Source organism: Gavia stellata, chromosome 6 (assembly GCF_030936135.1).
Source record: "Gavia stellata isolate bGavSte3 chromosome 6, bGavSte3.hap2, whole genome shotgun sequence".
In the NCBI taxonomy this organism is placed as follows: Eukaryota; Metazoa; Chordata; class Aves; order Gaviiformes; family Gaviidae; genus Gavia; species Gavia stellata.
In genome coordinates this window covers 1,129,764-1,153,508 of record NC_082599.1, presented here as the reverse complement: position 1 = coordinate 1,153,508, position 23,745 = coordinate 1,129,764, and the positions used below count along the sequence as shown (strand labels likewise).

At 48.6% G+C, this 23,745-nt stretch overlaps 1 protein-coding gene across 1 annotated transcript in view; it reads right to left on the bottom strand.

Moving 5' to 3' along the window:
• Window positions 1–6,007: 6,007 nt before the first annotated feature.
• SMARCC1 (SWI/SNF related, matrix associated, actin dependent regulator of chromatin subfamily c member 1) overlaps window positions 6,008–23,745 on the bottom strand; it is a 94,507-nt gene continuing 76,769 nt past the window's right edge. Inside the window, exons 27-28 of the mRNA XM_059818570.1 lie at window positions 9,692–9,868; window positions 6,008–8,042 (exon numbers count right to left, since the gene is read on the bottom strand). Coding sequence (XP_059674553.1) covers window positions 7,957–8,042; window positions 9,692–9,868 — 263 coding nt within the window. The 3' untranslated portion in view covers window positions 6,008–7,956. The remainder of the gene's footprint in view (window positions 8,043–9,691; window positions 9,869–23,745) is intronic.

The following is a 23,745-nucleotide window of genomic DNA, read 5'->3' as shown; positions in this document are numbered from 1 at the left end:
AGCGGGGCAGGGTGCTGGCACGTGGCAGCGATGGCTCAAGGCGTTTATGCTGAAGTTTTCGGTGCTTGTTAAGTCCACGGGAGCTTCCAGCACCCACGGTAACTCCTGGGGGCAGGAAGCGCGTGGGGCTAGCGGGGAGCCCTGGGGACCACCCGGGCCAAGCCCTGCTCGCCAAGGGTCACCTGGAGCAGGTTGCCCAAGACCATGTCCGGTCGGGTCTTGGACGTCTCCACGGCTGGAGACTCCGCAAGCCCTCGGGGCAGCCCCGGAGCATCAGCTCCTCCTCTCCGGTACCGGCCACTCACTGGTGTCCCCTTGGGGTATCGACACCCGGAGAGCTCCAGCTGCAGCCAGCGTCACCCTAGGGTGCTGAGCGCCGTGGAGAGGAGGGACCTTGCCCTGGATCTCAGGGAATCAATGGGGAACGAGGGGGTGTCGGCACGCCCCACCCCAGCTGGAGGCTGCTCCCCCCCGGTCCTGGGGAGCGTCGCCCATCGCGTTTCCCTGCAGACCACCATCGCATGGGAAGAGCCCCCACGTCCCCACACACCTTCGCCCCCCCCGGCGCAGGCTCCGCACCCATCCCTGCACCAGCGGCTCCGGATCAGACCCCCCCAGCAGTCAACGTGGGTGGGCAAGGGGGGACCGAGGGTCTCACCACCCTCCGTGGGCAGAGCTCAGCTGCCGCTTCAGGGAGCGGAGGGACGGCGGTCGATGCCACGCACCAGGCAGGGACATCCAGCTGGGGGATGAATTTCGGAGCTTCCCCCTTCCCGCAGCTCCGGGACGCGCAGCGGGCAGAGCGTGGCAGAGCCTGAATTCATCAGGCTCCTTCACCACACTTCAATTTCGCACCAGACAAGGCAGCAGAGCCCAACGCAGGCGTCAGAGCCATCTCACGGGTCTGCTTTCACCACCTTTCCTACAAACCTGCCTCGGATTTGTCTTACGTAGAGGCAGAAGCAGCAGCAGAGGGTTGGATGAGGGGCAGCAGGACAGACTGAAACGGTGACGGCTCTTCGGTCTCGCAGAGGAAATCCAGGGGCAGCTCCCTCCTCTCGGGCAGAACTGGCTGCTGCCGTTGGGTGTGTGTTTTCCTGGGGGAGCTACTCAAAATATTTAGGGTGAATTGAAAGACTGTGAAACGCAGCCACACCGGAGACCCTTTTTGGGCATTTCTGGAGGAAATCAGCGTCAGCTCTGTCCGTCTGTCCATCCTGTGAGAGGGTCACACGCAGCTGGGGAGGGATCTCACCCCAAATCCCTTCTCTGCCCGGTTCAGCGCTGGGAGCTGAGCTTGCTCACGGGTCTTGCCCTGCCTTGGGGTCCCCGAAAACCCACAGGAGGGGCTTTGCTCATCCCCCCAGCCCTGCTCTGCTTCGCGCTCCTGCCAGCACCCGGCTTCGGCTGCCAGCCCCGTGGGGAGCACTCAGCTCAGCCCCACATCCCGGCTCATTCCAGCTGGCAGCTCCCGGAGCAAGCCAGCAGCCGTGGGGCAGCCCCACACCAACACCTTCATCCCCCTGTCCCCAAGAGCAGCTGGAGGCAGATGGGCTCTGGCGCCCGCCTGGGCGCAGGGGACAGGTTGGATTAGGATCCAGGACCCCGTGGGGACAAACGGAGGCTGGAAGGATCCCATTATCCGAGCACAGGGGAATGGCCGCCTCCCCGTGCTCCTATGCTGATGTCCCCACGGACCAGGACCCACAGCGGGCTGCATGCAGAGCCCGGGAGCACTGGGGGTTGGTGCTGAGGGCAGAATGGGCTGGGGCTGGGACTTCGCCACCAGCTTTTCTTTCCCCCCACCCTCTCTCCCTGGGCTGCCTGCTTGGCATCCTCCTCGCTCAGGTGCCAGAGATGCTCAAACCACCCCCTTTTCCAATTTTTCTCATTAACAAGTACGGGAAAGGTGTAAAGAAATCACGACTCCATGACAGAGGTGAGGTCGGTGTTTTCCGCCCCGGCTCGGGCACCGCTCGCCTTGGCCACGCGAGCTCTTCCCTCGCTCAAAGCATCCTCGACGGTGAGCCTGAGCCCAGGGCCAAGCTCAGCGCAGCCAGGCAGCGTTTTAGCGGGACAGCTTTGCCCCTGATTGGGGCTGGCACCGCACAGGGCACGGCTCCGAGGGGACGAGCCCCGATGCGACACCGATAGCTGAAGGAAGCCGGCGCCTGCTTCAGCTGCGAGACCTAAAATCAGCCTCCGACGCTGCCTTCAGCCTCAGATACTCCACAAAAACATCCAAACCGTTTCCGCAGGGAACAAATTCACCCACCACGTATCAGTCACACACCACACCGCTCCCGACACCGAGTTGATCTGAAAATTGCCGTAATTCCAAGTCCTTAAAACAGGAGCTATGTTTAGGATTGCACGAGCAGCTCGGAGAGGGATGCTGGCAGCACCGGGTAAAGACACACAAAATTCGCAACCTCTGCATGCCCCGCGGTGCTGGAGCCCTCCAGCCCTTCTCCTACCTCTGGCCAGAGGGATAAGCAAGCTGGTATCTTCCAAAAAAACCCCTTCCTGGCCTGCACAGGGAGCTGGGGCGCTTGGCTGAAGGATTCAGTGTCGGAAAGGCACAGCCAGGCTCGGGCAGGAGGCAGAGCTCCATCGTCCGAGCAGCCACCGGCTCGTGCTTTCGAGCCACGCTGCTCTGCGGCTGGAGACGGAAAAGGGGGGAGAGGTTTAATACTCACACACTACAGCTCTGAGCTGCAAAGAGCAAGAAGAAAAAACCTGAGTAAAACGGGCCCGAGCTGCTTTGGGGAGAAGAGCCAGCAGAGAGCTGCGGCCCGAGGACCGAGCGCAGCACCCACCGGTGGTGTTCAGCACCTTTTGTGTTTGCAGATGTTCAGAGCATCTGCAGGGAGCGACAAACAAAACCATCACGGACTGAGGTAACTCAGCTGGGAGCAATAGCATCTTCCCCACCTCTCCTTCCGAGCCCAAGAAACCTGTTTAATACTTGCAAGTTTGCAAAGAGGGCACTAAATGCACCTCAGAAATGCTTTTTATCTTCAAGGTTTTGCTTTTATTACAGCTGGAAACCAGGATGAATCAAAGCAGCTACTTCACAGTTAAGGATGAGGTGTGGAGACACCATTTCACCCAATGGAAAAGGAAGAAAAAGAAGCTCAGGAGGGCGGAAGAGCTGAACCCCGGCAGTGCACGGGGGGGTGAACACACACCTTATCCCTCTCACGACAGGTCAGGGGTATTTAATGACCTCCAAGACTCGGGCTCTGTTTCATCTGGAAGAGGGAAGGCAAAATTATAGCAGCAGAGAGAACCAGGAACCAGCTCTGCGCTGAGCATCCTCCGAGGGCAGAGCCTGTCTCCGTTTCTGTGGGTCTTCTACAGCGCCCTGGCCCCCAGCGCTGGGAGGGAACAAGGGATTTCCGTGAAATGGATCCCACAGGGATCTGGTGGCTCTTCCAACGGCACGTCAACTGCTTGGCGAGGAGACGTGCCTCAGGGGCCCCAGCTGGGACTGGGCTGAACCTGCCTTGTGGAAGTGGCTGGTCCAGGTCTTTGTCCACCAGATCATCCCCGGCTCCCGCGCGCCAGCACCGCTCCTGCCCACGGCTCTCCATCGGCTCAGCAACGCAGACCCGGGTGGGCAACCTTGGCGCTGACACACGGTGAGCACCGGCATTGCCAAACATCCCGCTAGAAATGTGGGAGCGTGCTAGAAAGGCCGCTGGTTTCGACGGACACGAGGTGGTTTTTTATTACACGTCAACTCGGAAGGACAAAAAAAGAGGGATTTTGGGAAAAAAAATTCCAAATCATCAGCCCTAGGTTTCCCGTTGCAGCCTCCACGTGACACCCTGCTGCCCGACAACTCCCGGGGCTGCTGAAAAGGGTCCCTGAACTGTGACCCCCGGCAGCAGCAGGAGGTTCCAATGAAAGCAGAAATTCCCATGCGGGCAGCACACGCGGCGGGGCGGGAGACGGCGCAGACAAAGAGCTACACTGTTCCTAGAGAGCCGGGCAAGGGACCGGCTCCGGCACAGCCAAGCCGTTGGCAGGTCACCCAGATCCACGCTGCCACTGATCGTCTGGGGCACGTCACTTCCTACCGGGATCTGGGGGGATTAGTCCATGGGATGGGCGCTGGTGTCTGGCAACCCCCATCGGGGACAGCCCCGGATGCATTGTACTTGGTGCTGTAAAAGCCACAGAGTTTGAAAAGGAGTTGCCAGCTTTGCCAAATCCTTCATTTTAAAGTTTCTCGTGAGAAAGGCACGGGAATTGAAATAACGGTGTGGGAGGACAACGTGCACTCGCGTATTTAGACACCCCGAACTCTTTAGGTGTCCCAATGTGTATTTTTGGCTTTAAGTCAGCCAGAAAAGAAAAAAAAAAAAGTGCAGCTTTTCAGGAACCACATGGTGGAGCTGGTATTGCCAGACAGGACACATCCGCAACGGGGAGTTTTAGGATATTATTAGGAAGTGAAGACAAGGGCGGGCAGGGGGTGTGAACGCCTGTTCCCGGTCCTGGTCCACTGCCCCATTCCTCCTCCTGCCAACAAGACCGCAGTGCTAAGACAAGAAACCTGCACAGCAGAGACCTCCCATCTCCGGCAGTAGGAAATTATTCAGATAAAAGATGCAACCTCCCCCCAGCAGTGTGTATAATCAGGAGGGACAGCAGATTTTTTGGACAAGGGAGAAGGGCTCAGGACCGAGCAGGTGAGCTTCCGCTTATCCCAACGGCATCTTGGTTTCAAACGACCCTACTGCAATTCCGGAGTGGACACTGAGCCCGTTGACAAGAGCTCCAGTTTAGAGCCCTGTCCTAGACTTGTCTTCAAGCTTACCGCATTCACATTATAAAGCTGTGACCAGGAATGAGTTTGCTCTCTCTAACCCCACACCACTCCAACTGCTCAAGAATTGACACGACGATCTACCATATTCTTTGCATTCCTTAGGGAAAAGGTCTTGGAGATGAGAGGAGGAAAAATGACAATCGCTGACCATGCCGCAGGATGAGAAGGGTGCGATCGCAGGGACAAGCCTTGCTGAAGACACCTGGAGTGCAAAGGCACGAAGAGCTCCTTCCCGTTCTTACCCGGCCCGAGGCAGAAGGAGCACTAAGGAGCCCACCAAGGGAGCACTCAGCAGAAGACCCCAGCCCTCGGGACCTCCCACGGCAACGAAGGAGGAATCCCCAATTGGGGATGGGGCTTTCGTGGGGTGCCCTGAACCTGGGGCGCATCTCCACCCCTGCGCTTTTCCTTCTTCAGCTTCAGGGAATTGGGGACTGTGGGCATTACGCAGCTAGGATGGCCGGGAAGAAGTGCCATTAGGGCGCTTCTTCAGAGGAAGAAGCCCTTACCTGGTGAAGTAGCAGGAGCATTGAGAATATAATCCAGATTGGATTCCCGGTTTCAGTTTAATCGAAAGGCAAGCTATCCTGGCAGCCTCTGGAGCGCTGCAGGAAAGGACAAAAGATCTGAACAGGCATCTGAATTAAACAATTAACAGCGAAGCTGATAGGGGAACAGGGGAACGGTGGGACCCTGCTAGGTCAGCGCGCCCATTCCTCCTCTATTAAAATCTGCCACTTCAGAGCACTTCTTTCAAGTGCGTGATTCAACTGGGAAGGCGAGCCTGAGCAATCGTCCGAGTTAGCACAGCAAGACGGCGGGGAAGCAGGAATCAAACGGAAATAATCCTATTAGGCCTCGAATGCTGTTTTACTTCTTCCACATTCATTAAGCTTTTTAAATCTGAAATACCATTTTCCAAAGCGGCAGATCACCGAGCGCATTGTGAAGGGCCTTCGCCTACCTGCGTGACTTTGGTGTTTCCCACCTTGTCGGGTAACGAGCTCAGGCTTTGTATTTACTTCACTGTAGTTAAGATCCAGCGCCAAAAATAGATCCCTATCGTATTAACAGTTCTCAGCTCATCCACAATACACAGGGAGGAAAGGAGACTCCAGACAAAGTGGCACAAGCTTTGTACAAAAACCACATTTTTTTTTTTTTTATTTCACAAAATTGGGTGGCTGTGTTGCAGGAATAAAACCGGCCCTATACATAGGATCAGATGAAAAAGTCAGCACACGTTATCATTTATACAGAAACACAACAGTGTCAAGAATTCAGGTACTCCGTAGGATCATCACTAGTACAGTAAAAAATAAGTCTCCATCTGGATCCTTTATATTTGAAGTTGATCACGCTAAAAACAACCTGAGGTTATTCTAAACCGGACTACGGTCTGAACCAGAAAATCCCATGCTCACCCCAAAGACCCTGGAGGGAAAGGTAACATTGGGGATGAATTCCTTTGTGGGAGGTGGAAGGCAGGCAGGCCCTGACCGTTCTCTGCTAGGCACTGTGGATTCTTAGAGCTTGACGGTGGAAAGCATTGTTCCTACACGGTGGAAGTAACAAGGCTGCAGACAATCATCTGAGCATGCAGCGGATGTGCGGGCAGCCCAGAAATGGTTACTCCACACTCATGCACTCTCAGGACCTGGGAAGTTCAACCGTTAACATCGATGAGTGAATCACCTGAGCGCTCTTCAAAGCAAATCCTTTTTTTTTTTTTATGGTGTAAGTGGTTCTGCAGGTTTCAGATTATTTGGGAGATCTCTCCCTGGTCAAGCCTTAGACCACCACCTTGCACTCGGTCGCTGAAAGCCACCCTTTAAATTACCGAGCAGTCTTCAGAGCTTTGGCAAGGAAACCTGTCAAACCCTCTTACGCCAGGAAGAGGGCCGAGAACCCAAACCACAGCCGGCAAAGGACTTTTCTGCAGTCACTAACGATGAGCAAACCAAGCAGTTTTGGCAGTCTGGAGGTCTGCGTCAGCAGTACCGCGCCGGTGGTCTCACGCAACAAGTGCTCCTAGATTTGCCGGCCGAAGCTGTTCCCTTACCCGCAACCCCACAGACCACGGAAGGTCAACGAGCGGAAGGTGATGTGTGAGTTGTCCCGAAGACGCGTACCACGGTCGCTGACTCTGCCCACCTCGGCTGTCCGCAGGAGGTAGTTCTGGCATTCGCACCTAGGCCATCCCAACCCAATCCCGTATGCTAGCACTTCTTCGCTATCTACTTTTTTTTTTTTTGTTTTGTTCATTTTAAAAAGTAAAAAGTATATGCTCCAAAAAGAGGGACTAAAAATCATGGTTTTATTCCTCAGTTGGCTACTGTATCAAACTACTCAGAGGGCAGGTTCAACTACCACCTTCAAAGGCAAAAGAAAGGTAAAAACTGGAGCAAGAAAAACTCCTACCGTTGAGTGGTTTTATTCCAATTGATTCACTCCTGGCTTCATTCACACTGGATCAATATTTTCTTTAATAAGTTAGCGAGGCAGCCCCAGGACTCTGCTACCGTCCTTAATGATCAGATATCTGTAATGAACACGGCTGGCATTCCTGCACCTTCTCTGCTACAGCACGCCCTTATTTTCCTTCTCTGCTCAAAACACTGGTTTGGCATCCGATCTTGATGCTTTGCTCTACCCGGAGAATCCGAAATGTTAAATCACAAGTGGAGCGGGCATGTGCTACATCCTAAAGCTCAGTTAACGCCTCCACCTTAAAAGCTTGTTTGGTTTTTTTACCCTCTCCAGGAGAACCCAAAGCTCAAAACACCAAGAGGAAAGAAACCAGAGTCGAGCACACTCTGAAAGGCAAGCAGACCAAAGCGTAAAGGACTTCCCACCAGCAACACGGAGGCACTACTGGCGTCTTTGATCTAAAGCTTTCCCAAAGGAATGCCGAGTACTGCCAGGTTACGAGCGGTGGGGAGAGGGCGAAAAAGACGCTGTGTGTATGTGCTTGTATACGTGTATGTATATGCACACATACACAACCGGGGCAGGCCAACGGGAGGTGAAACCCCCCCAGGGGAACAGAAGGTAACTGAGGAATTCATTTTTGGTCACCACTATGTTGCTGTAGAAGTTCCTTCTTCCTTGACTGCTTAGGGAGCGGCTGAGGCCGGCGGGGCTCCTGCCGGAGGTGGGGTCACCCCTTCCGCTGGCGGAGGCGGCTGTGCAGGAGGGGGATCTGCAAAAAAACCAGCAGAGAAACAGTGAGCAGGACACCAGGAGGGGTTTGAACACGGAAAGGGAACCCAACGCAAACGCCCAGATGTCTATATGCCATGGGAGACGCGGCCGTCCGAGGGGAAAGCAGCAAGGACTGGCCCCAGAAATGGCCACGACTGTGGCATCCCCATCTCTTAAGCTTCACATGAAGCTCCAACTCTACGTTTTATCGTGCTTTTCAACCACTAAGCACTGCACGGACTCTGAAAGAGGAAAAAGATTCCCTGTTTTTACAGAAAAGATGACAGGCATGCAGCTCAGTAGCTGGCAAAGTTCACGTCACGCAACTTTCAGAGCTGGAATTAGCATTTCTCATCTCCCAGCTCTGTGCTCAAGCCTTTAGATTACGGCTCCTTTCTATTTAAAACAGATGGAACAATAGACTTTATATAAACAGAGCCTGCACTTAAGCTCTGAACAGTGTATGTAGGTTAAAGCAGAGGAATCCACAGATGCAGCAAGTGGGAGGAAAGAAATGAAGGATACGAAAGGCCAGCTTTCATGCACAGAGAGATGTTAATGGAACACGACTGACTTGTTTAGTAGGGGAGAAAAAAAAAAGAAATTAAGATAAGGGAAGAGAGCAAGCAGGAATACAACCTGACATAAGATATTCCCAGTGGTAGAGGCTCAGAAAAAGGGAAGGAAAACTAAGAAAAGCTAGAGCACCAGAAGAATAAGGAGCAAACGTCTGAACAAAAATAGCATCAGAATGGAGTATTTCACGCTTATGCAGGTTAACACCGATGAGTCAGTACCCCTCAGCAACTCCCTTCAGCTGAAGCCAAAATGGGATGGCTTTTCCCAATTATTTTTTGGGAGAGGTACTACAAGCGATCACAATTCCTGCCCGTCCGGTGACAGTGATGCTGAATAACATTTTTGGGGTTAAGACTGCCGTGCTGAAGCAGACTGGCAGCTTGTCTCCGGCTGCAACTAATTTAGACAAATTTATTGAGGAATTCATGACAGAGCATCCTGCACCAGCCATGCCAGCTTTTCTTTTGCTTGCTGGGTTTGGCCACATTCTCACACTCGTTCAAGTAACTCCCACACAGTGGCTACTGACTTCAGCTGCTTTTTTTTGGCTGGCATAAATCAATTTTGGTTTTGGAGGTGTGTTTATACCATGTAAGGAACACTCCCAATATACCTTTTGCTTCTTCCTGATTAGGACTTCCTCTTTTTAATTTCACGGTGTTAAGTTTTCAGTAAGGTATTGTTGAACTGAATTATATTCTGACCTCCACTATTTAAGGATTTAGCTACGGTTAATTCCTGAACTGCTACTGTGCATTCTTCCAGACTAAGTCAGGAGAGGTTTTTGATGATGACCACAGAGCCTTAGTGTCATTATAAATAAAATAAGGGATGTTATAAATAAAATAAAGGACAATGGAGTATATTTGGATGCCTAGAGGGGAGACAAGCACTTAAAGCCTCAAGCACACCTCTGGCACCAGTCTTTGGTTGCCAGCGTGCGCAGATCCTGTTATTCCTGCAGCAGATAAAGGGGTTTCAACTGCAATGACTCTTCCAGCACACACCAGGTATAAAAAAAGCCACACCAGGTATATTCAAAACGTTTTCTGCTGGAGATCCACTTACACATGCCATTTGGAGCTGCTAGAGGAACACGAGGTCCAATTAGATTTCCTGACATCGGTGACATGCCGGGTGGGGGGGGACCACCGCCAGCTGGATGGATGTTTGCTGACACACTTGGCATCATCCGGCCTGGCATGGGCTGTCCAGGTATCATCGAACCGGGCCCCGGCATCTGACCTGCAAGAGCAGTGAAGAGACACGATGGTGAGACTCATGTGAAACATGGAAGTGACTGGAAGAGGAAAAAAACAGAGTCCAGTTGTTCTCTGAGCAGCAAGAAAAAAATTCTTGTGCATTGGAGCCAACTCCATACATGCTCCAAACACCAAAGGAAATGCCTTTTCATCCTCCCCAAAGTCAACACGCTCCCTTTGGGAAGAACCACGGGGCACTTGTCATCTCTCAAAAACATCAGCACAAGAGGCAAGCGGAAGGTAACGCTTGCAGTCAAAACCCAACATTTTAAGTGAACCCCTACTAAAAAAGCATTTGATAGTCATCTAAATGAAGGCGCGGGAAACAAATTGCAGCAGAATAACAAGGCATCAAAGCAAGAGCACTTGATGAAAAAGAGAAGCCACAAAGCCTAATGGATTAATTTAATGGAATAACTGAAATCATACAGTTAAAAATTGGACTGTGAAGAAATTTCCACCATAAACCGCCCCCCATTCTGATGTGAGGGAGTGTTCCAGTAAGTCTTCCTTACATATCAGCTCTGTAAGAGACCTTTATGTTTCAGTTGCATAAAGGAACTGTTAGAATCGCCCAGCTTCGGACACCTACAACTTGTTGATTGATGCTTTAAAACTTCATTTGAAGAGATTATTTTGCATAATCCAATTACATTTACTTTTACACACTTACATAAAGGTACAGTATTTTAGTTAAAAAAGCAGCTATTAGGCATGGATTGTAAAGGCTTCCTTCACAAGAGCTCATTCCACCCCAAACCCCAGGCAATTATGTGAAAGAAAGTGTGATGACAGAATCCTTGAACAAAAAAGAGGCTGTGAACATACATAAAAAGCACCACAGCCACACCAGCGGTTAAAGCCAAGAAAGTGGGAGCTCTGGATTTGGGACCGAGTCAATACTTTTGTCACAAACACTTAACTCTTACTTATGCTCAGCTTCGGAACAAGAACTTTGAGTAATATTTCATTGGTATCTGTCATTTCCATCTTCTAGGATGTCACGGAATTGCACTGGCTCACAAGCTATTGCCTGAAACAGGCGGGTTACAGCTCTTCACAAGCACCCTCTGGTCAGAGGTAGGACCATACAGGCCCACCAGCAAGGTAGCACAGCCTGGACATGAGACAGAGCAGCCTCAGACAGAGCTGAGTACAAGAGGAAAGAGCAGGCTGGTCTATGCCTGAATTCTTATCACAGAATCACTAAGGTTGGAAAAGACCTGTAAGATCATCAAGTCCAACCATCAACCCAACCCCACCATGCCCACTAAACCATGTCCCACAATGCCTCGTCCACGCGTTCCTTGAACACCTCCAGTGATGGTGACTCCACCACCTCCCTGGGCAGCTTATTCCAGTGCTTCACCACTCTCTCCATAAACAAATTTTTCCTAATATCCAGCTTAAACCTCCCCTGGTACAACTTGAGGCCATTTCCTCTTGTCCTGTCACTCATCACTTGGGAGAAGAGACCAACACCCACCTCACCACAACCCCCTTTCAGGCAGTTGTAGAGAGCGATGAGGTCTCCCCTCAGCCTCCTCTTCTCCAGACTGAACAACCCCAGCTCCCTCAGCCGCTCCTCATCAGACTTGTGCTCCAGACCCCTCACCAGCTCCGTCGCCCTTCTCTGGACACGCTCCAGCACCTCAATGTCCTTCTTGTAGTGAGGGGCCCAAAACTGAACACAGTATTCGAGGTGCGGCCTCACCAGCGCCGAGTACAGGGGCACGATCCCCTCCCTACTCCTGCTGGCCACGCTATTTCTGATACAGGCCAGGATGCCGTTGGCCTTCTTGGCCACCTGGGCACACTGCTGGCTTGTATTATGACCTGCACTGTAAAATAACACTGGTGATCGAAAGCAAACCCTGCTCTTTGGGAACTGTCACTACTTAATGCCTGTACAGACGCCTCTGCCTGGGGGCCACGTCCCACGCTCTCACAGAGGTGAAGTCCACCAGCCATCCCAAATCCTTCTCCACCACTGCCCTTCTGCAGAAAGCTAGGGGCACCACTGAAGAGCACTCCAAGCATGCAGGAATACCTAACTGAACAATAGTTAAAGAAGAAAAACCACAACACAAATAGATAACCTTGCTCCGCTTCCCCGATCTCTGGTGCCTTCGCTAAGTCCGCCCTGCTCCGCCACGTCCCTCCAGAAGATGCACATCTTGGATATCTAAAGCACTTGGTAGCTTGTCTAGCCCTCGGTTGCTGGTCTCTGCCTGTAGTTCCATGGTACTTTAAACCAACAACCTGCTCTTTGAGAAAGACAGGTTATCCTTGCAAAAAGGCACGGCAGGATGACAGTATAAGGGAGTATTTGCTTCTGAAACCGGACCCACCAACAGTCGCAGTGCAAAAGAATCCAACACGCCACAGCCCACTAGCTTCACACAGTCCTGGAGATCTGTGGCAGGGGTGCTAAACCACCTTAAATTCACAGGGACTCTGAAGCATCGAACGATGAAAACATAGTATTGGAGCTCCTGGTCATGCAAGCAAGAGGTCTATGTGCCAGCCTGACGCTGCTTCATCACAGGAGCAAGACTAGCATACACGCAAGCAGCAGATACGAAGCTCTATTGAACGATCAGATTTCTCAAACATTTACAAACGAAAAGAACTCTGAAAATTTATCCCTGGATACACTCCATCGCTGATCAGTGGCCTGCGGCGCACATCATGGCATTGCAATCACTGTATATTAAAGAGCAGCAGCAGCAGCAGCCAACCAGAAAAGCTGTGTACATTTGAGCTTTTAAACCCTCTCTTTTGTCCCCATTATTAACAAAATATTTTCTGCTTTGGTGATGACAAATAGGTGGTTTTGAAGAAGCCCCTTGCAATCCTTACACCTCATCAACAGCCTAAAGAAGAAAGAAAAGGTGGGACATTTCCTGAAATTACGTGGCATACTTTCACGGGTAACTCGAGATGATCAAGTCCCATACACACGAGCTCCTGTGTCTGGTTTCCCTTTTGCAGACCAGTTGAGCTGAATGTTCCTCAGCGTGGCCCATTCGCCTTCCCCTCCTCAGCAGCAAGCAGGCTGCAAGAGGACTGAAGAGTCATCTCCATCACAGAGTAACTGGGTTGGAAGGGACCTCAGGAGGTCTCTGGTCCAACCTCCTCTCAAAGCAGGGTCAGCTCTGAGATCAGACCAGGTTGTTCAAGGCTTTGTCAAAACCTGACTGATCTCTAAAAGCGCCAGGAATGGAGACTGCACCACCTCCCCGTACGACCCATTTCAGTGCCCGACCTCCTTATACCCAGTCGAAACCTCTCGTGTTCCAGCTTACGTCTCTCTTACTCCCACTACGCATCACTGAAAAGCCTGTCTCTGTCATCTCGATGACCTCCTCATAGGTATTTGTAGGGCTGCTGGTAGGTCCCTCCGAAGCCTTCTCCTCCCCGGGCTGAACGAGCCCAGTTCCCTCAGCCTATCCATGGGGAAAGTGCTCAGACCCTCGGACCATCTTTGGGGGCCCCTCTGCTGAACCCACTCCAGTTTAATCGATGCTTTTCTTGTACTGGGGGACCCAGTCCTTCAGTTGTGGTCTAACAACTGCTGAGCAGTGGGGGGGAAAATCACATCCCGCAACAACCCGCTGCCTGTGCTCCTGTTCGTAGAGCCTGGGACGCTGCCGGTCTCCGCTGGCCCACGCTCGGCTTGCTGCCCACTGGCACCCAGAGGACCTTTTCTGCAGAGCTGCTGCTCGGGGTTAGTCCTCCCAGGTAGGAGACTTGGCGTTTGTCCTTGCTGAATTTCACAAGGCTTCTGTCAGCCCATTCCTCCAGCCTGCCTCAGCCCTCCTGAATGGCAGCCCTGCCCTCAAGCGTATCAACGGATAATACGCAGATAACTGAAGATTTAAGCAGACGCGGCATGAATTTACCGCTGCTGGCATCTGTGCATCTGTTTTGGTCCAGCTCACTCAGAGATGAGGAGTGGGCAGAAAGGGCATGGCAGGCAACATGAGAACACTGTCACCAAAAGCAACAGCCAGGCACAGGCTGAGGCTTAAAGACATGGTAAATTATTAGTATTAGAAGTGGGTCAGGAGCTACAGGACCAGCGCTGTCAAGAGACAAAACGCTGTTGGGTTTGCAAACAGCCTAAACCTGCTCATTTACAGACTCTTTGTACTCGGTTCTGCGCTAGAGCTGAGCTTCTAGGAAACTTCAGCTTGGAGCTTCAAACACGAGCATAGCGGGTAGACAACAAGCAAGCAGCTCTCCTCCACCCTGCAAGGCTGCAGAAACCAGCCTGGGGGTATATACAAACTCAGCCCGAACAGATCAGCTCTGAAGCACAGCCTGTCGGAGTACGCGGCTGCACAAGGGCAGCTGGTCAAGCTCCAGGAGTTGGGATTTTCCCCGATTTGCAGGAGACAGATGTGGGAAGTTCGACATGCCCGATATTATGTGATGACCTGTGGCACTACAGTCACAACAGCTTGAATTTCAGTCGCTGGAAGTTCTGGGTGAAATATTAAAAAAAACAAACATGAAAAAAAATCCTGTATCACCAGCAATTTCAGTCTACGCAGAAGAAAAGAGGACTTATCTGGGCACTTCAGTACCTGACACCGTGTTCTCTTCACTTATGAAATGTTCTGACAACTTTGACTCAAAGTAGTTACTTTCCGGGAAAAATTTATGCTCTTCTGCTCCGTTTACCTGTGCAAGAAGTCCTCCAAGAGTAGCTTGTATCTTCAGTGTCTGCTTTGGCAGATATAGTCCATTCCTCAGAGCCCAGAACAGGAGACGGCGGCAGGCTGCTTTTGTTTCATAGGCAAGGAGGGAATTGGAGCATCTGCCTCACTCTACTGATAGGCTGCATATTCCCGGTCAGTTTAAAGTCTTCTAGTGGACTCAAAATAATATTTAATAGAGAAACGGACTCAGCATAGACACTGGGGCATACAACTAATGCCCATCAGGGTACTTGGGAGAAAGTCTGTATGAAGGAAGAGATGACAGCTTATTACACGTCAAAGGTCATAAGAGGTATGGGAAAAGCAAAGAGATAGCCTTTATTTCCTTGAATACAGAATTAAAGGTGGCAATCGAAATTCTTACGCTGCAGGTTTAAAAACCCGCTTTCAGAGAACTTAGTTACACCATGGAACTCGCTAACAATTTTGCGGAGGTCTATCGGCAGCTATGAACACACCAGTTCAAAGCAGCCCCCAAGCACTGAGCGTCAAAATGCTCGAGGAGTCTGACTGTGGAAGGCTAGATCTGCATTTACCCTGTTTCTTACAGTCTTCGCAAAGCATTTGCTATCAGATCAAAGACAGCGATGTGAACCTCCGGGCTGACCCAGTATACACACACTCACAACCTACTCGTGAAAAGTCAAGTTTGCTGGAGCACAGAGCAACGGAGCTCACATACCAAGCTGCAACATCGGAAACTGTGTCTGGATCTAGATTAGCTCAGACAAATGAGCTGAGCACTGCTTCCTCGTACATCCTCATCCTCGCACTCCTCCCACGCTTTGACTCCAGTGTTGTACTCTGAAAGGGTACAGCGCAAGAAGAGCAGCCACTTGGTACATCAAGACAACATTATTATGCTGTTAAGAACTCTGGCTTGAGCAGATCTTTTATTTTTAATGAAACCCTGTATTTTCAACCCAAAAAAGAGAAACAGTAACAGCTACAAGCATGCAGAAAGCGAAGGCAGACTAGCAGAAGCAGATACAGGGCAACTCAAACTGGTGGGGGCAGAAGGGTGGCAGGGGCTGAACCATGCTGAAACAAGAAACTGGAGATAAAACACAGCCCAAAGATGTAGAGGGCTTCGTAGCAAAAGGAGAAGATATTCACAGCTATGAGGGATGTTATTCACTGGCAAAATTAAGGCTGATCGGGGAATAAAATGTAAAAACTGGAACAACTCAGGTGTGTTTCAGAAGACCAGGAAAGCTGGGAACGGAGAAATCCCCAGCTTGGGAGCTGCCGCTTGATAGGAGCATCAACCTCTCCAAGTGTAATCTGGCCATTTTCCTTCCAACACCACATGCCTACAAGATAATGAATCTGCACTAATGAAGTGATTAATATTAAAAAAACCTCTTCTGAAACACCTGAAGCTGGATCAGACTTACTACACAGCGAGTGGCTTCACATGAGGTCTTAGCTCTAACACTGGGCAAGTATTCCTTCAGCAAGAGAAAGGCTGTCAGACCTGCGGTAATGCAGAGATTCGGGGACTATGTTTTATATTCAAATCAACCACAGTCATGCCAAAATCAGCACTAAACAGGAATTAAATCAACTTCAAAAAATGTTGTTTCTTCATAAATTCAAAGTGTGTCATGACTCCAAAGCATCCTCCTCCCTGAACCACAGAGTCTGTAGAGCTTTTTTCTCTCTTAAATTTTGAAGATTTTAAAATAAGTGGCACTGCAGATTTTCTGAAGACGCCCATAAGCTGAGAAGCTCCTATGTGTCCGAGTGCAGGGTTGGCTGCCCATTTTTTGCCTTCCTGACATGGTATGCAACAATTACCTTAAAATTAGCTTAAGGTACTTACAGAGGACCAATCCTATCACATACCAGAACTCCAAAATGCTGAAGTTGAGCAGTAATCAAGCAATACCCAACCAAACTGGGATTAAGCAAGGGGAAATTACTACTACGGCAAAAATTAAGTCCTACTTCTACAGGGATCATATTTTTTTTTCATTTTACAAGAGATACCGCTTCAAGACAGTGGCTCAAGCATAAAATGTGGAAGTGTGACCTACATAAGGGGGAGAGCTTTAAAACAGCAGACACAGAAAGAGATAAAGCCAAAAGGTTCAATAGAATGAGATTTAGCAGACTAAAAGAAAAATATCTTTTACACGTTAGAGATTGTAGGCATTTTCTAATGCGTCCTCTGAAGCATTCCACTATTAGCAAACTGCCAACTGCAGATTCACGTTACGGTGAAATGGATGAGGAACAGTTTTTAAGAGGATCTCCAAGGTCTTTATCTCTATTAAATAAGCCTCTACCTCTATTAAATCAGCTACTTGAGGGGTACTGGAGTGGCAAACAGTTTTAGTATTTTTGTTTCACTGTAGCAGCCGACGGGGCGTGATGCACAAAGCTTGGAGCCCATCCAAATCCCCCTGCACACCTCTCCCTATTTACCATTCAAAGAGAAAAATCTGCAAACGCAGCCAGTGCTACGTGAAGGGAGTCCCTCCTTTGGCAGCCAGGATTTCGGAGAGGGGAAAAGCAGGCTACGACATTCCTCTGATCTCCGTGGGGCATGTGCCTTGCTGAAATCTCGCTCTCCTACTACTGAATGAATTGTTTCACAGTCCTGATATGGGAACAGGCAGAGAACCGCTCCCAGGAACGCCTGCTAGCTTCACTGCAGAGCAGCTCTGCAGCACTGCAAGATGTGCTCTTTCCCACCGGGAAGGGTTTTCAGAAGACGCGGAAATCTGTACTTCTAACCAACCTCCCAGACACCTCCTTTCCTTCAGCACGTCCTCCCCCGACACGCACTGCAGCAGACATTCCCATAGCCAAGAACTGTGAATAATTAACTACAATAACTCATTTAGCATCACGTCTCGGGGGAGAGGCAGAATTTCCACTTCACTTGCATATTGCATTTCTGTCACTCCCCTCTGGCGTGATTCACCCGGCGCTGACGACGGAGGCATCGGCACGCTGAAGTCAGACACCTCCAACCGCCGAGGTGCACCGTGCCGGGCTCGCGGGGCCCCGACATCCACAACACCTCCCAGCTGACAGCTCACCATTATTTTTCTGCAACAAAGCACGTACGATGGAAGATACTTTGTCGAGAAGCTGCTTTGTGTGTCACACCCGCAAGGACAACCATTCTGCAAGGCAGCACCGGTAACCTTCAAATATTAATGCATCTTCTATAATACATTCTTGTAAGGAGTTAGGAGCTGCTCAAACTTACCGGAGAAGCTCTGCAGATGTTAAGACGACAGAACAGTGCAAGTCACTAAAATATCATCCAGCATCCTCAGATGAACGACTGTCCCCTGTTTGACTCTCATTTACTATTCCAGCCCCATAATGCCTCTTGCCCAGACAGGTTTTCATATAGTCAAGAATATACCAGAGAGCACCCAACGTGCCTTTAACGTTTCTGTATTACCAACCACCAAAACACCTCGCAAACCCACAGCTACGCACGTATTACAGCGCTGTGGACAAAGACTGCAAACCCACTGACCACCCTTTTATCCGACTACGCCCTGCACATCTCCTGCCAGCAAGCTCAGTACATACAATGGATAAAAGAGAAAGCACTGACGGTTCTTAGAAAATATTTAGTAAAAGGAAGTGAACTCAAAATCCTTATCTGTACCAAAAAATCCTGGAATTGCAATCAGTCCAATAGGAAAGTAAATAGGATCCAGTAGCTCAGCTTAAACCCGCAAGTTTTAAATAATGAAACGCCCAACACTTAGTTGAAAAACCACAAGCTGAAAATTACTTACAAAAACATTCTTTTGAATATTTCAACCATCAACAGAAAATTAAGCAAAACTTATTGGGGGTAAAAGTTTATTAAAGTTACTCATCCAGGTGTAGTGGAAAGCGTACCCTTACCGCCTTACTCCATTTCTGCTTTGAGTCAGAAATGATTTACTAGCTGAAAAGCCCCCTTGAAGGGAAGAGTTAATGACAACTATTAATACATATCTATCTCTCTTCCTCCAAGAATTTCAAGAAGTTTCTCGTATTACACACCACAAGTATCACTTGTACAGGGCACTTAGCATTTCACAGATAACCAGAATAGTGCACAAAAAGAAATCAATAATGTACTTCAAATGATACAGCCAACAGCAAGGCTGGTAACACAGGAAGAAATGGGGAATTTTGTTTTCTGTTTTAATTACAAGGTACAGCTCTTCACAGTCAAACTGGAATCCAGTTTTATCCTTCTATTTTAGAAGTCTTCATTGCAGGGGAAAAGAGAGAACAAAATAAACTCACAGTCAAAATTAGGTTAAAGTAAAAAATCTGTGAAAGGAACTAGTAATGGGACTTGTCTGAAATCAGTGCCCGTGCCCAAGAACAGCAACATACTTCTGGTCATCGAGTTGACCAGAATCTCCCCACACCCAGGCACCAAAGGACAAACTGAAGGCGGCCAAACTCAAAACACAGGCTTGCACTGGAGGAGCAAGCATCAAGTTAAACCGTATGTCACAGCAAACTGATAACACAGTCCTATTTCTACCTTTTAAACTCAAAGGTTTTTAACCATCCAGCCACGTTGCTTGCTGTGACTAGCAAAAGGATCATTATCCAGACAAAAAAGACATAGCAGAAGCAGCAAAAGCCTCTAAGAAGCCTCTCTGGCTGTGTGTTGTACACTGTCCGCTGTAAAAGTTTTGCTTTATGTGGCATTCACCAACAGCTCTCCTCTCTGGGGGAGCTCTCCTGGTTCATTCTTGATTTCTCTCTCACCAAACCTGCCCGTCAGCACTGGCCTCTGGACTGATTCCAGCTCTTCAGCATGTCCCAGTGAATTCTACGGTCCAGCAGAACCAGATGTGGCCACGACGATGAAAAGTGCTCGCTGCAAAGACTGACCCTCCACTGGAGATGTTGACTAGTTGTGTCCAGAGACCGACCCTCCACTGGAGATGTTGACTAGTTGTGTCCAGAGACTGACATCTAAGCTAAAGAACATTTTTCTAGAAAGAGCTTCACTCCTAAAGAGATTTGGCTTAGCTGCTTCTGCCGCTGAATCCAGAAAAACCCGTAAGCAGGAATTTATTTGTTTTTCTTCCATTTATAAATGCCTTTTCAGATCCTTTCATCACTTTGTTTCCCACCATCTCTTCAGCTTTCGTCAATCACTTTAAAAACATTTGACTTAGGATTTTGTTCACGGTCTACTGAACCAACAGTTAAACTTTTAGTCACTATTAAGGTCAGAAACCTGTTTGAAAACACCAGTGAGAACCAAGGTAAAGTCTGGAGTTAAAACCATGCAGCTGAACAGGAAATTGTGAAGGGTATTTCCATCTCCAGCTTCCCCTCGGGGTTGTGCTTTGGAAGGTTGCCCACTGGTGCTTCTCAGTTACTGCTAAGTTGTTTCGGGATTTTTCTCCAATGCAAACTGAATGGGTCAGTTCTTCCTGCTGAGCTGTCAGACAGACCAGCAGACAGCGACTTGTCTAACAGCCTCCAATAACCTCTTTATACCTGAATGAAGAATTACGCCGTGGTATTCATCACCGAGGTTTCTTGAAATTGGCCACCTTAGGGAAAGCAGGTTGTTATTGGAGAGAAGCTGAGAGCTCGGATAAGGAAAATGCCCCTTCTTACAAAAGCATTTCAAGCTCTGCACTGGGAAGCTGTACACCAACAGCTTTGAATCCAGAGGTTCATCTACAGGACTAAAAGCAGCAAAAAAGCTTTCCGATTTCTTCTGCAAGCACATCTCAGCCCTCCCTAGCAGGGATTACCTCTGCTAGACGAAAATTCATCTACCCACACCCTCCAAATTTTGGCACCTCCACCAAGACTGCAAGAGACTCATGGGCAGGCATGCAGTGGAGGACCTTATGACATAGATGTGTGGCCAGTAAGGTGAAGTTCACCAGTTTGTTTCAAAGAATCCCAAATTAGCAATCGAGCAGCAAAAATTACTACTTATCTACATATGTACAGGTCTGTCATGCAAGTATTGAACTATTAATGCTCCAAGACTTACAAGTCCAATAAATACACCGCAATTGCTCTAAAAATGTGAAAGTAAGGAAAATACACAGGATACAATAGAAGTTCTGTAGTATTTATCACCGATTCAACATGACGTGATAAGGGGTTATTTTTAAAATCTATGTAATAGACAGGGTGCGTGCACACAAAATGCAACTGCTGACCGCTTCAGTGTGCCAGTAAGATTTTTGGAGACTGTAACTTCGTGTCTGCTGCGTGCAACTGAGATCTTTCCAGCAGAGAGTCACCCTGCGACGATGTACTGATTTGTGAAGGGAAGTCAAACTCTGGGCATCTTAACCTACCTGAACAGAAAAATCAGGTCAATTCACGAGTGACTGAAGGCTCCCTAAGTTACTATTTACACGCACGCCCCCAGGACTGGCTCAGAGTTTAAGTGTTGGACTCACTCGAGGAAATGGTGAGCTCTTCTGTTTCCTCTCCTTGCCCTCAAGTTATACAAAACTCCACTACGAAGCTGAAGAGCTCTGGCAGTAAGCTGTGGACTTCCCAAGCATTTCTAACAAACGCAAGGACTGCCACTGAAGAGCCTGAGGAAAACAGACTGTTTTGCTTTCGAGGCAAGATCAGTTGGGATACTGGAGAAGAAGCAGAGGGGTTTGCCTTCAAACTCTCAAAGTCTTTCAAAAGGGCCTCTGAATTCTCACCTTCACAAAAGTATCTCAGCGGTGAACTGTCAGACTAGGTAAAGGGCAAGATCCACCTACTCCCACATCTGTACGACATGAAACAGCACCAGATGCTTCACTGCCGCAGGAGCCAGAAGTGCTGCTCCTCACCCGTCAGTCTGCTGCTCTCTAACAGCGGTGTGTGTATGTGGAAAAGTCAATCTATTGATTAACTTGAATCAAATTTGAAAAAGAGATGTCCTGACTAATTAACACAGTACCACACTCCCCACAATACACACCAAAAGGGATCACTGGGGATATAGAGGGCCTGAATGATCACGATGAGGCTGAAGTAATAAGGTATTATGTGAACCAAGGATGTGAATATATTAGAAATTAAGTTTTTAGTCCCCTAGTGAATACAACAATGCATTTAATCTTGTTGCATTTTCAGTCTCAATAGCAGCTTGTAAGTACGAGCTAGTCTAATGACATGCAATGATTCCCCCTTTAATCTGTTTTCAATTTGCCATTTTTCCATTTCACAGAATTTCTCCATTCTACTGCTAAGTGAATAGACCTGAACTGTCAATACAGCATACAACAGACAAATCAAGCTACAATATTATTTGAATCTAAAAAATAGACCCTATTTTAATCACTCTCCCAACTCAATTTCAGCACAAACTAGAATAGCTCCCAAAACAGTGTCAGTGTTTTTTGTCCACAAGTGCACAACGAAGCCAGGAACTCACTGACTCCGAGCCCTTAAAAAGATAGTTAGCTGAGGCATGTAGATCACAAGGCTAACTCTTGTCTTCCTCTCCGATGAGTATTACTCTGCATCTGTTGATTGAATCAAGTTTTACTACTGTGGAGATTCACACAGTTGGGATTAGATGCTTCACACTTTCATGGTCTTCTGCAAATCCTGCTAGTTTACTATGCACTTCCACTCTTTTCCAAACCGTACATGTAACACAGGTCTCTTCCCAAGACAGAAACTCGAGCTCCTGCATGCTTTCTGTTGCCACATCCTATTTTTGATTAGGATACCCCAAACTTTTCAGCTTCTTCAGCAGCAGCCTATGCAAGATATTCCATAATACTTTCGGCTAATAACCGATCAGGTAATCTTTTAGACTAGTTTTTGGTGAAGCAGTTGAAAATCAACAAAAGCTATTCTCCTTCGCTGCGGTCTAGTCAGACAATCAGGTTACTACATGCCAGATAGTGCTATTCTATTTTAAATTATTATTTCAACAACGTTTAGCAAGTGTAGTAAAGCTGTCAATTCTAACTCCCATAAACATCTTCGCAGCAAAAGTACAATATTTGGTAGTCCCAATACCTTTTAACAGTAACATGGTTTAAAGGCGAGACTGCAAATACTGTTAGCAACTTAGTTACTTAACAGTAGGGCTGTTAGTTTTGCCATTAAGCACAAACAGTTGTTCTGAATAAGTGACAATAATTTTTTTTTTATGCCCAGCAAATGTTCCTCCTCCTGAGGTGAGGCACAGTCACATCGCCACCTAATTTCTCCATCCTTCGGTATTAGGACTATCTCCATGCTTGGAGATATCTAAACCTCAAGAGGACAAGTCCCTTGCCGTCTGATCCAGCTGGCCTTGCTCTGAGCAGGAGGCTGGACTGGAGAGTTTCAAGTGACCCTTCTGCCCAACGTGGTTCTGCGACTCATCTGGCATCAAGCACAAGCGAAGGGCAGAAGCCAGAATGCAAAGCCCTGAGTAGGACACGGGAGAATATTTGAATCAGGTGTCCTGCCAAAGGAAACTGGTTGTGGAGCTTTCTGCTTCTGCTTCTCGTTCCAGTCCTTTCCCCTGTGTTTTTTTACACGGTTAGGTGTGCCACGAACTGGAGAATTTGAGGGAATGATTGTTTTTGAAGGAGCATCTCTGCTGAGATCACCAGGCATAAAAAAGTCTAAGGAAATACAAACAAGCTAAAAACATTTGAAAATGATACTTAGGGGCAGCTCCATTTTTTTACTTTAGAGCTTGACTATCTCCAGGGATGGAGACTCTACAGCCTTGCTGGGCAACCTGCTCCCGGGTTTGATGACCCTCGCAGGGAAAAAAAAAAAGTATTTTCCTCTGTCTGGATGGAATTTCACATGTTTTAATTTGTGCCCATTGCCTCTTGCTCTGTCACTGGGTGCTACTGAGAAGAGTCTGTCTGTCTCTTTCATTCCCTCCTTTTGGGTATTCATACACATTGATAAGACACTTCCTTCCCAAACTCCATCCACACATCTGGTACTGGGGCAAAAGCTATAAAATGAAGCCGCAAGATGAACAAAACTCATCTTTCTAGCAAACTGTGTTTCCGTTTTATAAGCAGCACCATTATAAACCGCTACGTAACGCAGACCATCCATTACACCCTGCGCAATTTTACCTGGCAATACCTCTTCCTCCGATTTTACTCTATTATGAAACGGTGATTAGCATAAAGGATTTTCTCCT